This window comes from Python bivittatus, unplaced genomic scaffold (assembly GCF_059951505.1).
Source record: "Python bivittatus isolate LINGU-HERP-01145 unplaced genomic scaffold, Pbiv_v1 ctg000610_np1212, whole genome shotgun sequence".
In the NCBI taxonomy this organism is placed as follows: domain Eukaryota; kingdom Metazoa; phylum Chordata; class Lepidosauria; order Squamata; family Pythonidae; genus Python; species Python bivittatus.
Genome location: NW_028277088.1, coordinates 60,321,722 through 60,337,605, shown reverse-complemented (window position 1 = coordinate 60,337,605; position 15,884 = coordinate 60,321,722). Strand labels below are relative to the sequence as shown.

The 15,884-nt window shown below is 46.3% G+C and overlaps 2 protein-coding genes across 5 annotated transcripts in view; one reads left to right on the top strand and one right to left on the bottom strand.

Annotated features, from left to right (window-relative positions):
• The window catches only part of CEP72 (centrosomal protein 72), a 122,317-nt gene extending 121,555 nt beyond the window's left edge, over positions 1-762 (top strand). For 2 of the 3 annotated variants that reach the window (XM_088150207.1, XM_088150206.1), the window contains one exon: positions 362-761. In XM_088150207.1, the coding sequence (XP_088006333.1) occupies positions 362-447 (86 nt within the window). In that variant the 3' untranslated portion in view covers positions 448-761. Of the gene's footprint in view, positions 1-361 lie in introns of all 3 variants that reach the window. The other variant, XM_088150205.1, reaches the window with a different exon arrangement.
• The window catches only part of TPPP (tubulin polymerization promoting protein), a 60,511-nt gene that overhangs the window by 23,751 nt on the left and 20,876 nt on the right, over positions 1-15,884 (bottom strand). Inside the window, exon 5 of one of the 2 annotated variants that reach the window (XM_088150209.1) lies at positions 74-224. In XM_088150209.1, coding sequence (XP_088006335.1) covers positions 74-224 — 151 coding nt within the window. Of the gene's footprint in view, positions 1-73; positions 225-15,884 lie in introns of those variants that run through there. The other variant, XM_088150208.1, reaches the window with a different exon arrangement.

Genomic DNA, 15,884 nt, shown 5'->3' with positions numbered 1-15,884 from the left:
CTTCTTGCTAAAAGACAAAAGCTTAGAAAGGCCTATGAATGGACAAAAAAGATAGTATGTCATGATACTATACCGTGACTCCAGATATGACTGGCACTTTCCCTTCAATTAATTTGTGCATTTCTTGCACTGCTTCTTCATTGTTCTTATCTTTGAACCTTTTCTTAGAGAGTTCCTGAAGTGCTTCCTTAAACTGGCCAAAAGTAATTGTTCTGGATTTCCCCCTGAAAATTAAAAAATATAAATGCAAAGTTAAATATATATATATATATATATATATATATATATATATATATATAAGAATTGCTCATTTAAACATATTATGTGAAAGATATTCACTATATGATGTGTTATCTGTCAGGTTCGGTCAGCACGAGGTTTCAGGGAAGCACGGGGCTGCAGGGAAGCTCGCAACCAGACCACGCGGAATCCACCGGCGGTAGCTAGCGGGGAAAAGAGGAACCGAAAGCGCCGCTAATTAACGAGCCACCTGCGGCCAGCTAAACAGGAAAACCGCAGCGGAAGCTTTTAATTACGAACTGATAACGGCGCGAGCAAGCAAGGAACGGGGCCGCAGGGCAGCGAAACAAGATCGCAACGCAGCACAGAACCCGCGGGTCTGCACGTAGCAGGGAGGGGCCAACCCAGCCGGAGGGGGACTGGCAATCAAGGACAATGGACTCTGACCGACCCTGCCATCATGAACAATCAGGGGGGACATTGGGGGGCCTAATTGCCCACAGCCGCAACGCGATCACGAGGCGGGAAAAAGCGCGGGAAGGTGGGAATATAACAAGTGATGCAATTGTACCAAGCCAGTCCTGGCTTTGCTTGTGACTACTACGTTACGCATGAGTAAACCTTCTTTGTGAACCACACGTGTCACGAGAGTTTCTCTGTCGAACGGGGCAAATCTCACATAAAGCCAGGACTCACCGTCAGCGCTACCCGGTACCACCGAGGAGCGTTTTCTTTCTCAATACAGGCATGACCAGCGACGAGGAATCCGTGGGTCAGCTGGAGCGCGAGGGATCCAGGCTCGCGGAAGGGCGGTCGGAGCCGCCCGGGAGCGACGGGGCAGCGGCCAGGGCCGGGCGCACTCCATCCGAGCGGTGGTCGATGGGCGTGAATCAAGGACCAGACGATTCGGGCGTTACGATGACCCGGGGTTCGGGGTTCCGGAACCGAGAGTGGAGCGAGAAATTCGCCCGACTAGAGGAGAGAGTCGAGCGACGCCTAGACGCCGTGGAGGCGATGCTCCAGACCCTACTGCAGAGAGTGGGGCCACCGGCGGTAAACGAGGAGGCGAGCGACAGGGGGGGCGGTCCGACACCCCCGCCGGCACCACCCACGGCGCCCCGGTCGGAGGACCAACGGGCGGCAGACGCCCTGAGACTTCGAGGTATCACTGGGAAGTTCTCAGGGGACCCCGAACAGCTGCCGCACTGACGCACGTCAGGGGGTTCATGCAGAGGGGTGGTCACCTATTCGCTAGAGACGAGGACAGGGTATCCTACGTGGCCGAGCTGCTAGATGGCCAAGCCGCCAGCTGGGTGATCGGGCTGTACGATGCCAACGCGGCGGAACTACGGAGTTTCCCGGACTTCATGCAGGCGCTCCGGGACAGATTCGAGGACACATTGAGCGCCAAGCGGGCGGAGGACGACATCCTACAATTCAGGCAGCGGGGCAAATCGGTATCGGAATATGCCCTGGAGTTCCGGAGGTTGGCCGAGAAGCTCGCGGACTGGCCGGAGTCCCTGAAGGTGAAGTATTTTAAGAGGGGACTCAACCCAGAGATCCTGGAACGGGCACTGGGGCGGGACGACCCGGCCACAGTGAAGGATTGGATCTGGCTGGCCGGAACGGCGGAATCGGCGTGGCGGCAGATCCAACAGAGCACAAGACGACGGGACCAGACGAGGGACCGGCCGAGGGAGAGGACCCCCGAGGAGAGACGGAGCGGTCAACGGCAGTCCACCGGGAGGCGAGAGGCGACCAGAGCCCCGAATCTGTGTTTCCGATGCGGAGGCAGAGGCCACCGAGCGGCGCAGTGCCCGACGGAGCGGGAAGGCGCCCCACCACGGCCCGAAGTCAAAACCCCGCGTGCGAACGGGAAAAGGACCGGTGACCGACCGCGGAAGGGGGCAGTGGCGGCGGTGACCGAGAAAGGACGCGGGGTGTGGTCGACCCCGGAGACAGCATCCTCCGGAGAGGACTCGGAGCCGGCGGGAAACGAGGCGCGCTCGCACTGAACGGCGTCCCAGTGCGAGCAGGGAGTCGAGGCGCGCGGACCCAATAGGAGACGAGGACTGCCCACCGCTCCGGGTGTGGATACCCGTCCGGGGTGTGAGCTCCGGAGGTGAGGCGCAGCTACGGGCGCTACTGGACTCGGGCTGCACCCACTGCTTGATGCACCCAGCGGTGGTCTCGGGGCTCGGGCTACAGCTGAGGCGCCTCCGGGAGCCCATTTCATTCAGCCAGTTAGATGGCACGCTGGCAGGGGGGGGACCAGCTCAGTATTACACCGAGCCGGTCCAGATGACGATCGGGAGTCACCGGGAAGAACTGAGGTTCGTGGTGGTCCCGGTGGCCGACTACGCGGTGGTACTCGGCGTGGCGTGGCTGCGGCGGCGGAACCCACGAGTCGACTGGACGGCGGAGGCAGTGCGGTTCGGGGTCGACAGACCGGCGAGGGGCGAGAGCAGAGGGGACCGAGCCGTGGAGACGGAGGCAGCCGCAACCACCGGCGGACAAGCGGAGGGTCCGGGACACCGGGAGACGGGACGAGAGCAGATGGGGCCCGAGACCCGGGCGGCGACAGCAGCAGCAGCAGCAGCAGCAGCAGCGCCGGGACCCCGGAGACCCACCACGATCCCGAGGCGAGGGGAGGCAGCGGCGACTGGCGAGGCAACCGCAAAGCGAGGGGCCGGGGCCGGGGAACCCCCGACGGGCGGCGGAATCCCGAGGCAGTATCGAGACCTGGCGGCAGCGTTCGGGGAGAAGGAGTCTGACCAGCTCCCACCACACCGGCCCAGTGATTGCGCCATCGAGCTAGAGCCAGGAGCGACCCTGCCTAAGCCAAAAATGTACTCCCTGTCGAGGAGGGAGATGGGAGCCCTGCGCGAGTTCATAGACAAGAACCTAGCACGGGGATTCATCCAACCCGCGAAGTCACCATTAGCGGCCCCGGTGTTATTCCGGGAGAAGAAGGACGGCTCGCTCCGTATGTGCGTAGACTACCGGGGGCTGAACGCAATCAGCACGGAGTACAAATACCCCCTCCCCCTGATGAAGGACTTGATGTCGCATCTGTCGAAGGGGAGGGTGTTCACAAAACTGGACTTGCGCGAAGCCTACTTCAGAGTTAGGATCCGCGCAAAAGATGAGTGGAAGACGGCGTTCAACACCCCGCTCGGAAGCTACCAGTTTTCCGTGATGCCGTTCGGATTAAAAGGGGCCCCGGGGGTATTTATGCAGCTAATTAATGAGGTGCTGCACGACCTACTCTACCGGGGCGTCCTGGTCTACCTGGACGACATCCTCATCTACACCGAGACCCTGGCGGAGCACGTGAGCCTGGTGCGCACGGTGCTCCAGAGACTGCTGAAGGCACAGCTGTACGCAAAGCTCTCAAAATGCGAGTTCCATCGAGAGCAACTAGACTACCTCGGCTACCGAATATCCAGCCGGGGAATTGAGATGGACCCGGCGAAAGTAAGGGATGTCCTGGGCTGGGAAGCGCCGCGAACCCGGAGGCAACTCCAAAGCTTCCTAGGGTTTGCGAACTTCTATCGTCAGTTCATCCCGAACTTCGCTCAAATCGCCCTTCCCCTAACCGACCTGCTAAAAACCAAGGGCACTGGGAAACCCCCCAAGCCCAGCATGGCACTCGCGTGGACTGCAGAATGCCAGGGGGCGTTTGAGGAACTAAAACAGCGGTTCACCGCGGAGCCGATCCTGCGCCATCCCGACCCAGACCGGCGGTTTGTAATCCAAGTGGATGCATCAGACGTGGCAACGGGAGCAGTCCTGCTCCAACCCAGCCCGGAGGGGGCCATCCACCCGTGCGCCTACGCCTCCCGCAAATTCACCGAGACGGAGAGGAGGTGGATGGTGTGGGAGAAAGAGGCGTACGCGGTCAAGTGGGCGCTGGCCACGTGGAGGCATCTACTGGAGGGGGCAACTGAACCGTTCGAGGTGTGGACGGACCATAAGAACCTCGAGGCCCTGAAGACCCCGCGTAAGCTATCCCCCAAACAGGCACGGTGGTCCCAATACTTCGGGAGGTTCAGGTTCACACTGAAACACATCCCCGGGAAGCGCAACTTCTTAGCGGATGGACTGTCTCGCATGCCCCAACACGCCAGCCTACGGGAGGAGATCGTGGACTCCGTCATCCCCGCCAGCAGGCTGGCTGCAAAGGCGGTGACCCGAAGCCAGACCAAGGGGGAGCGACGGGACGCGGCGTCTGAAGTAAGGCAAGGGTTCGCGGAGGCAGCGGAGCGGGACGGTTGGCTCAAGCAGAACCGAGAGGCGCTAACCGGCCGAGAGGGGTTGTGGTGGCACGAAGGAAAGCTGTACGTGCCCGAGGGTTGCCGACGGGAGGTCATGGAGAGAGCCCACGACAGCCGGAGCGCGGGGCATTACGGCTTCGTAAAGACGCTCCACTTAATCCGGCGGCAGTTTTGGTGGCCCACGCTCCGGAAGGACGTGGAGGCGTACTCGGGGGTTGCCCGGTGTGCGCAACGGCGAAAGGAGCCAAAGGCAAACCTAGAGGCCTACTCCAGCCGGTAGCGGAACCCGACGGCCCTTGGCAAGAGGTCGCCATGGACTTCATAGTGGAGCTCCCGGAGAGTAAGGGGAAGACCGCCATTTGGGTGGTCACGGACTTATTCTCCAAACAAGCGCACTTTGTAGCGTGCCGGCGAGTCCCCACGGCCGAGGGGCTGGCGAAACTGTTCGTGCAACATGTCTACCGACTCCACGGCGCACCTCGACGTATCGTCAGCGATCGGGGCGGCAACTTCATCGCGCGGTTCTGGCGGGAGTTCCTGAAGCGGGTGGGGACGAAACAAGCCCTATCCTCCGCGGCGCACCCGCAGACGGACGGAGCCATGGAACGCCTGAACGGGGGGCTCGAACAGTACCTGCGCTGCTACGTGGGGCACCAACAGGACGATTGGGCGGAGCTACTACCATTCGCGGAGGTGGCATACAACAACGCCGTCCACAAGAGCACCGGGTTCTCTCCGTTCAAAGTAGCCACCGGGAGAGAATTCGTCCCCATGCCGGAGCTGCCTCAGCCGGAATCCCAGATCAACTCCCTGGACGCCTGGTTCGCCCAAATCGACGAGACCCGGCGAGCGGCGCACGCGGCATTGCAAAGAGCCAAAGCCGACTACAAGAAGCACGCGGACCGCAAGAGGCTCCCCGAGGAAAAGTGGAAAGTGGGGGACCAGGTGTATCTGTCAACCAAAAACCTAAAGACGCACCAGGCATCGAAAAAACTCAGCCCGAGGTTTGTGGGGCCGTTCCCCATTTCGGAGATCATCAATCCAGTGACCGTCAGGCTGACGCTCCCGAAAAGCCTCGGGAAGATCCACCCGGTGTTCCATTGCAGCCTGCTAAAGTTGCACCAGCCGGGGAACGCCTGGCACAAGGCGGAGGGAGCACCACCACCCATCATGGTCGGGGGGGAGCAGCATTTCGAAATCAACCGGATACTGGACGCCCGGAGGCACAAGGGGCAGACCCAGCTCCTAGTGCAATGGAAACATTTCCCCAAGTCCCACAGCGAATGGGTGAGTAAAGCCCACATAAGGGCGCCGGACCTAGTGCGGGACTTTTACAGTAAATACCCCGGGAAGCCGAAATAGGACCGAGGGGGGGAGTTGTCGTCAGGGGGGCGGCATGTCAGGTTCGGTCAGCACGAGGTTTCAGGGAAGCACGGGGCTGCAGGGAAGCTCGCAACCAGACCACGCGGAATCCACCGGCGGTAGCTAGCGGGGAAAAGAGGAACCGAAAGCGCCGCTAATTAACGAGCCACCTGCGGCCAGCTAAACAGGAAAACCGCAGCGGAAGCTTTTAATTACGAACTGATAACGGCGCGAGCAAGCAAGGAACGGGGCCGCAGGGCAGCGAAACAAGATCGCAACGCAGCACAGAACCCGCGGGTCTGCACGTAGCAGGGAGGGGCCAACCCAGCCGGAGGGGGACTGGCAATCAAGGACAATGGACTCTGACCGACCCTGCCATCATGAACAATCAGGGGGGACATTGGGGGGCCTAATTGCCCACAGCCGCAACGCGATCACGAGGCGGGAAAAAGCGCGGGAAGGGGGGAATATAACAAGTGATGCAATTGTACCAAGCCAGTCCTGGCTTTGCTTGTGACTACTACGTTACGCATGAGTAAACCTTCTTTGTGAACCACACGTGTCACGAGAGTTTCTCTGTCGAACGGGGCAAATCTCACATTATCGCCTTCAATTTCCTTTTAAGTGTCTCCCACTATAGGCATTGTAGGAGGAGAGCTGTGTTAGTCTATGGTAACAAAAATCTCCTTTTATAACTAGCAACTTTTATTTAAGGTATAAACTTTTGTGAGCTGCAATTCGCTTCATCAGTGTATAGAATGGCTGGACTGATACAGGATTTAAACTGGGATGAGGGAGGGAGAAGGGGAGGGAAGATAGGTTGGTTATGCAGATGCAGGTTACATGTGAAACAATCTCCTTATCAATTAACAATTGTAAGGGATTAAAAACCCATTTTGTTTGTTGAGACCTTCAATTTCTCTGAGTCCACAGATTCCGGAAAATACTTTGACTAGCACCTTTAATCCACATCTGTATAGATAGCAAGAGTTAATGACAAAACTACAAGGGTATCACTTGGTTAAGTGTGGTAAGTTATATGGCAGAATTCCAACTGAAAAGAGTATGAGAGGTAACAATGAGTAAAATTTGAGAAATATTGTGTGGGGGTTTTTTTGCTGAGTAGAGAGTATGCAGACCACATTTCTGTTCTTCAACAAATAATTAAGAAATATATGAATGTAAAAGATATGTTCATTTAGAAAAATTATAAGGTTTGAATTACAGAATGTTTGTACAAATACGCAGTTGTATGTTGGTTGCTGAATATAGTAATAGTGGAATATAATAGAAGCAAAACATGAATAATATGAAGTTTATTAAGAAGAGTTTTTTGTTTTATCTTGGGAACTTCAGAGTAGATTCCACTGTCTCCCCACTGATGATTAACAGTAGCTACCACAAGCCTCTGGCACTAAGGAAGAGGATTCTATAGGATCTGCAAAGGAAAGGATTCCTACCTCTGCCCTGAAGATGTTAGGTTTTACTTGACAGGCAGGAATGAAGCATTTTGCCAGCTCACAAGAAATCCAGGAACTACAGATAAGTAATATTTATTGAAGAAAGTGGGAAAACATATCCAAAGATTTTCAGTAACTCTATAATTCAGAAAGAAGCCATACATACAAAAACATTGTTAAACCCTCTTGCATTTTGCTTTTCTTCCTGTCCTTCATAATGGACTACTTGGCCCCCTCTTTTGGGTGGGCTGATCTGTCTCTGTGCCCTCTGTTTTTGCAATGGTCAGATTTCAGATTTCTGGTGGCATGGAAACTTGAGTGGCTGCCTTTGCTTTCCCTCTCTTCCCTCCTTTGCTTAATTTGTTGAATCGGATTATATATGGGGTGAGTTATTTCTTTGCTTTCTCCAAAACTTGTTACATATACTTTCATCTTGAAATTTTTAAAGTCCAGATTTAATTCTACCTCATAAATAGAAGAGAAACAATGTCACATTCTTCTCTGGTGGATAAGGACATTCCGGGTCCCTCCTTTGTAGAAGAATTAATGCTGATGGTGAAATTTCAAGATGAAGCTGTCTCAGCAGCTGAGATTCTTGATATTCAGCTGGAAAAGTCTGCTTATGACTTCTGATATAATACAAGTTTGAGATAAGAGCCAGTTTGGTCTAGTGGTTAAGGCTCCAGGCTACAAACCAGAAGACTGTAAGTTCTAGTCCTGCCTTAGGCATGAAAGCTGGCTGAGTGACTTTGGGCCAGTCACTCTCTCTCAGCCCAACTCACCTCACAGGGTTGTTGTTGTGGGGAAAATAGGAGGAGGAAGGAGTATTAGGTATGTTTGTTGCCTTGAATTATTTATTAAAAAAAATAATAAAAGTAAGATAAAAAATCTTTTTAAAAAAGTTGAGGTTGGGGCTTCTATGGAAGAGCCTGTTCTGATTAAGCTGCAATCAATATGTAATCTTATGAAGTCTAATTATTGTAAATTATGTTCTGAGATGGAATTAAATTATGGCAGAATATGCACAGAGATTGGGTCTGTTGGGGCTAGATGGCAACTATCTATAAAGATACAGTATCTGTATATTGGATTAGAATATAACTACTTTGGATATAACACGAAATCTCTACATGATGAAATGAAAACTGCAGGTACAGTTTGTTAAGATTCATCAAGAGCTGGATAATCTAAAAACCATAATTGAATGTTCACATGAACCAAGATTGACAGCACTTGAAATGAAGAGTCAGGGGCTCTGCCTGATTTTATGGAGAAATGTCTACAGGATTTCCTTTCACTGCTTTCTGATCTTGATCTGTAAATAGATTTTTTTAAAAAAAAATTGTACTGAACTGTGATCAATAAACATTATCAAGTAACAGTAACATAAATCCATGATGCATAGAGAAATAAAATAAATCTGCTAAAAGGTAGACACAGAGAGACAAATAATGTACATATTCCTGTTTACTGTACATTTAAAGTATTGCTAATAGAATGTTGCAGTTAAGATAAAATATAAAGTCTGTCTAAATTTGAGAGAATTGTGGCTCCTGTCTCTGGTGTTTTATTATTTTAGTTTATCTGTGATCTTTTCTAAAGTGGCAGTTGAAGAGGCCTTGTTGATCTACCTCTTAATTGTTAAATTATCTAAAATTTTCCAAATTGGGCAATTATTATTTTATCTGCTAAAAGTAAATAAATATCTTCATTGTTTTTAAGCTTGAGGTTTGATTCTGTGAATAAATGCAGTAACCCTAACTCTGGGGAGCATTCATTTCTTTGTTTAATAATGATGCTTATCTCACCAAAAATTTATGCCAAAAGATTAGTCATAATAAAAAATAGACCCTTTTTGGTAAAAATCTCTCCAACATTTGTAAGATTGATTGATTGATTGATTGATTGATTGATTGATTGATATGTGTGTGTGTGTGCGCACATGCGCACCCACATGCGCGCACCAATCTGACTGGAATCAAGTGCCAGCCAAGGGGTGGATCTTCTATTTCTATTTGCAATAGTAATTTATAAATTTTGAAGTTCTTCCTTTTGGTTGTTCTAGATAGTTAAGTATTAAATTATCAAAATTGATGTAAGGGTGAATTGCTGAACCTCTGATAATCTTATCACCCAATAAAGGTTTAAGTTGATACCAGAAGAACCATGATAACTTCTCACCTATACGTTGCTCTATCTGTCCTTTATTGAGAAGTTCCCTACTGCTACTGAAATCTTTTATTCTGTAAAGGTTATGCCCTCTCAAAAGTTTCATTTGAGCCAGACAGACCATAGTGATTGTCATGTTCTATATATATTATTTTTGTATATGTATTTGTTCTTTATTTACTTTTTAATATTGTTAGCTGCCCAGTCATGTTTGAGATGGGCAGCCATATATAATTAATTAATTAATGGGGTTAGGAGAGAAGTATCCTTTATCAAGGCCGCTATCAGCCCTACAAGATAGACCAGATTAAGAAACAGGTGCCATGCGGGCCTAAAACTACTTTTGTTAGAATGGCTATAGTAACAGAATCTTGCAATTCTGAATGAGCTTCCCTTCCTCCCTCTTTTATTGTCTTGAGAAGTGCAAATTGATGATGCTTCAGAGTACACTCTAAAACAAATCTCCCACACCTGCTATTGTAAAATTTGCTGGAATTTAAGTTTGGGACATGATTTTAAGAAAAGCATGTGAGATTTCTATTTTGAAATATAAAAAATATTTCAGGTATTAAACTTGCAGTGATCTGAGAATGCAGTTTGCTCACACTCTAGCAAAAGAAAAAATGTTTTTTCCCTGTTTCCAGCAATTTTTTGACTTTCATTTTCTGACCAGGTTAAATGTTTTTCTGTTCCTGATGAAGCACTGGAATTTCTTACTGCACAGTAGACTGCTCTTGCCATTTTTTCCTATGTTTGTTTACATCCACAGTTGAAAGTTTTGATATTCAGCTAGACAAAATTGGCTGGACTCCTCCTCCTCCTTGTCCTCGTCCTCCTCGTCCTCCTCTTTTTTTTCTGTCTTATTTTATGGCCATAATGGGATTTGTATGTGTGTGTGTATTCCTTCCCGCCCCCCCATAATTTGGGTTGGTGGAGAGGGAGGGAGGTGGTTAACTTGTTCTCTTTGGAAGTTACTGCTTTTATTTTAAAAAAAACTTGGTCCTTTTCCCCCTTGATTCTTTGAGTTTATTTTGGGAATTCTATTCTTAAACATGCTTTTATTCATTTAAGTACTGTATATTATATTTAAATATATCTACTTATATTTACATGCTATATAATCTGTAGCCTTATTATCTAAATATTTAGAATAGTATAAATGCACATTTATTTTAAATCCAGTTTTAACAGATGATAAAACTTAGAATATTGAGATGGAATGTCAAAGCTATGCAACATATTGTTAAGCATAGAAAGTTATTTAAAATGATAAGTAAATATAATGTTGATGTATTTTTTGAAGAAATTAATATATTTTACAACATAAAAAGTATTTGCTGTCTGAAATTAGTTGAAAGAGTACATCTTATATTACTAAGGCAGCAGGTGTTATTATTCTGATTAAAAAAGCCATTAACACTGAAGTGGTTCAACAATATTTGGATACTGAATGGCATGTTATTATCCTTAAAGATATTTGATTTTTTATTTGATAATGATTAATTGTTATATAAAGCCAGTTTGGTCCAGGCTACAAACCAGAAGACTGTGAGTTCTGGTCCTGCCTTAGGCATGAAAGCTGACTGGGTGACTTTGGGCCAGTCACTCTCTCTCAGCCCACAGTGTTAGACTTGGGTGACAAGCTGGTTAGTCAATGCCTGTCGCAACCAATGGATCAACATTTTGTTGATCTGGAAAAAAGAAAGCAGACACTGCACCTGTGGGAAAAATGCTAGGAAGAAAAAAAAAAAGTCAAAATGTGAGGTTCCAAAAATTTATCAGTGGTCTTGACTGTTTCATTTTCTAGCAGACTGAAGGAGACACAGGGAATCAGCTCTCTAGATCTGATTCTAATCAAGAAGGGAGAACTGGGTGAGGAAGTAAATGCAGTAGAAACCTTGGGAGGAAGTGACCATGCCTTTAAATAACTATCATGTAGAAGATGGGGTAGACTTATTTGGTGCCTCCCAGAAGGCAAGAACAGAAACAATGGTTTTAAATTAAAAGACTTTTTATTAGACAACAGTGAGAACAGTAAGGCAGTTAAGGAACTGCTTTAAGATGTAGCTGAATCTCTTTCACTGGCAGTATTTAAACAGAGGCTAGATGACAATCTGTCAGTGATGCTGTAGTAATGGATCTCCATGATGCCTTCTATCCTTACATTCTATGATAATAAATGGAATGTTAAAAATACGATTCAACATTGAGCAGAGACTAAGACAAAGATATTGAGGCATATTCCCAGAACTTAATTAGCCATTCTTCTGCAAAAGATAATTGTGTTTTCCAGTTGGTAACACAGAGTATCCTTGGAGCAGTTTCCATGTACAGAGCCAATACTTTGTGAAATTCCCATTGGTGCATGTCAATTATTGTATCTAAATTCTGCATCTATTTATTTATGCAGTCTTTAACTTGTTCAGTTGCTAAGTCATATTTCACTAACAATTTCTAAATAAGCCTTAGCAAATGCTTCAAATTTTGTGTTGTGCGGTGTTTCAAATTCAGTCAAGTCTTTTAAGTGTTCCCCTTGTTTTTGTACTTCCTTGAATGCAACACTACTTATCGGATGAAAACAAAAGCAGTTGGGCAGTATTAACCACTCCAAGGAGACAGTCTCAAAATATTTTATCTTTGTCCTATTAATAATCAGATCTTGCAGTCTATACAATCTGTTATTTCTCCACTGAGCAAATTTCTTTGGGCTCTTCTCTCCATGAAAATAAATATTCAATAACAAGGTAAGGAGTAATAAGCCTGGACCAATTATTTTCCTTTACCAAGACTTTTAATATGCTGCTTGTTATCCCATGAACTCTTATAAGCTGTTTGTATCTGTATCAGTCCAAAAAGATTTGTGCAGTTCCATTCTCTCAATGGAGGTACCCAACCATAGGATGATATAGTCCAATATGTAAACCAAGTTAAACTTAGTTTCATAATACCAAGCTTAATAATAGAATTTAAAGTTTGGGATTGCCAGACTGCCTTGTTCATTTGAATAATCTACAATCTTTGTCTTTGTCATAAAAATAGTTACTTGTCTCTGGAAGTCATTTAGTACATTATGCACAATTTTTATTGTAATAATTTGGAAATTAAGCTTCAGTAGAATATTAATTTTAATGGCTGCAGTTCTTCCCTAGTAAGACAGTTTTAACTTTCTCCATCTTAAAAAAATCTGCCACTATATTTTTACAGATATGTGAATAATTGTTTTTAAATAGATCTTCATTAATTTTGTCAAATAAATTCCCAAATATTTAACATTTTTGGCAGTAGTATTAAACCCTATCATATGGTACAGATATTGCTTTTCTTCCTCAGTTAAATTCCATGTCAAATAACTTTGTATTTCAAAAGTAAATCTGACACAGAATTCCACTAAAATCAGAAACCATATTTGGATTATAATTCTCTATCTGGGCATCCAACATTTGGCTTTCCCCTAATGCAAAGTTTTTAATTGCTCAGATAGAAATTACAGTAATTCTTAATCAAATTTCATGATTTATAATGTACTATTGCCACTTATGATTGGTTCAAAATAGGGAAAGGTGTACGACAAGGCTGTATACTGTCACCCTGCTTATTTAACCTATATGCAGAGTACATCATGAGAAATGCCAGGCTGGAAGAATCACAAGCCGGAATTAAGATTGCAGGGAGAATCATCAATAACCTCAGATATGCAGACGATACCACCCTAATGGCAGAAAGTGAAGAAGAACTAAAGACCCTCTTGATGAGGGTGAAAGAGGAGAGTGCAAAAGCTGGCTTGAAACTCAACATTAAAAAAACTAAGATCATGGCATCTGAACCCATCAATTCCTGGCAAATAGAAGGGGTAGAAATGGAAGCAGTAACAGACTTCATTTATTTGGGCTCCAAGATCACCGCAGACGGAGACTGCAGCCATGAAATTAAAAGACGCTTGCTCCTTGGGAGGAAAGCTATGGCAAACCTAGACAGCATATTAAAAAGCAGAGACGTCACCTTGCCAACAAAGATCCACATAGTCAAAGCTATGGTTTTTCCAGTAGTAATGTATGGCTGTGAGAGCTGGACCATAAAGAAGGCTGAGCGCCGAAGAATTGATGCCTTTGAACTGTGGTGCTGGAGAAGACTCTTGAGAGTCCCCTGGACTGCTAGGAGGTCAAACCAGTCAATCTTAAAGGAAATCAACCCTGATTGCTCATTGGAAGGATCGATAATGAAGCTCAAGCTCAGATACTTTGGTCACCTAATGCGAAGAGAGATCTCTTTGGAGAAGACCCTGATGCTGGGAAAGATTGAAGGCAAAAGGAGAAGAGGACGGCAGAGGATGAGATGGTTAGATAGCATCACTGAAGCAATGAGCATGAAACTGAGCAAACTCAGGGAGGCAGTGAAGGACAGGAAGGCCTGGCGCAATATGGTTCATGGGGTCACGAAGAGTCGGACACGACTTAACGACTAAACAACAATTGCCACTTATATTCATATACAGTGGTACCTCAGTTCACGAACTTAATTCGTTCCGTGACTCTGGTCGCGAACCAAATTGGTCGTGAACCGAATCAAATTTTCCCATAAGGTTCAATGTAAATACGGTTAATCCGTTCTGACCCCTCCGAATTTGGTCACCAACTGATTTTTGATCGCGTCCCGAATCAAATTTTCCCATAAGGTTCAATGTAATTACGGTTAATCCATTCTGAACCATATGTTTTTTTTTTTTAAACCACAAAAATATCACACAAAGTACAGTATGAAGAGAGAGAAAGCTAACCTTGCTCGACGCGACTTCTGGCGAGGAGGACAGGAAGGCGGGTGGGGAAGCGGATATTGCTTGGAGGGAGAGTCCCCCTCCATACAGGAAGCTGCGACCACGTGTCACGGGAGGGAAAATGGCCGCGGATTCTGTTCGTAACCCGATCTGGCGTTCGCGAACAGAGGCAAAATTTTGCGAACGGAGCTGTTTGTGAACCGAATTGTTCGTGAACAGAAGCGTTCGTGAACCGAGGTACCACTGTATTACTTAGATTTTAACAATGATTTGAGTTTTTGAAATGATGTATTATACTCAACTTGTTAATAACATATAGAAAATTTCAACCTTATTCTATACTTGTAAGCTATCCACTTTGTGCTTTATTTTTCTCTTTTTATTTCTCCTTTTCCTTTTCCTTTTCCTTTTCCTTTTCCTTTCTTTCTTTCTTTCTTTCTTTCTTTCTTTCTTTCTTTCTTTCTTTCTTTCTTTCTTTCTTTCTTTCTTTTTTGTATATATGTATTCTCTATTATGGTGGGGAATGTTACAGTTATATTGATTGGGGATGTAAATGTGTGTGTACTTAGTGCCATACAGTTGGCTGAGAACCCAAATGATATGCAACAAGTGTTACCTAGATTATACAATGCAACTAGAAGAGAGGGTCAAGAATAAAAGTACATTGCAGTGATGGGAATAGCATGATGAGTATCTATGTACCTCTACATAAATAGGTGTGTCAAGTCTACCGGTGGCTTACTATTCCCTTATGCTGCTATAATACTGGAATTTGCAGTTTACAAAGAATTTGCAACCAGTCCACAATGGAGCTCAGATAGTCCTAGAGTACCAGCCAGGGCCATGTAATCTGCCCAACAGGCCTAGAGGATCCACTGGCTTACTCTCCATAGATGCAGTGAGAGAGGAAACCTATTACTTATTTTTCCTCCCTGATAACTGTGGCATTTGTAATGGCACAGTCATTCAAGCCCCCTACCTCCACACTCCTTTGCCTGCACTGTTCCATATACCATGCTCCATTATGGGCTTTGACACTATGCATGTGCTCAGTGCTATTCAGCATTTCCCCAAATTGCCTAGACTCTAAAGAGATCTATTAAACTCTTTGGGCAGATTAATAGTTTAACAATCAATGTTAAAACATCAAAAATTGTGAAGGGGAAGTTGCTGCAGCAGCCAATTTTCATGTGAAATGATCCATCCAGGGAAGGGATACCATGTTTGGGACCCCTGAATACTGAAAATTCCTTCCAGGAAAAAAAATGTGGATGTGGCAGACCTTATGTATTGGTTCTGAATCAATCTGGATAAATCCAGAACAACCATGAATTAAATTTCGAGCCATGTCTGTCAAAGTAATTTCAATGTAAGTACTAAAAGTTCCCAAGACCAAGAGAACTGGTGTCTCCATAACCATATCTGAGACCATCTGCATCAACTTAGTCAGGAAAGCTGTTAGGCAGTGGGATGTCTAACAATCTCTCTCTTTACTGAATTGTTCAAAACAAGATACTTTGAAGCAGCAAACTTATTAGAGGAAGCTGACAAGGAAAATGGAATCCTTATAGGCTATAGCAACTAACTCTGACCAGTAGATCTGTA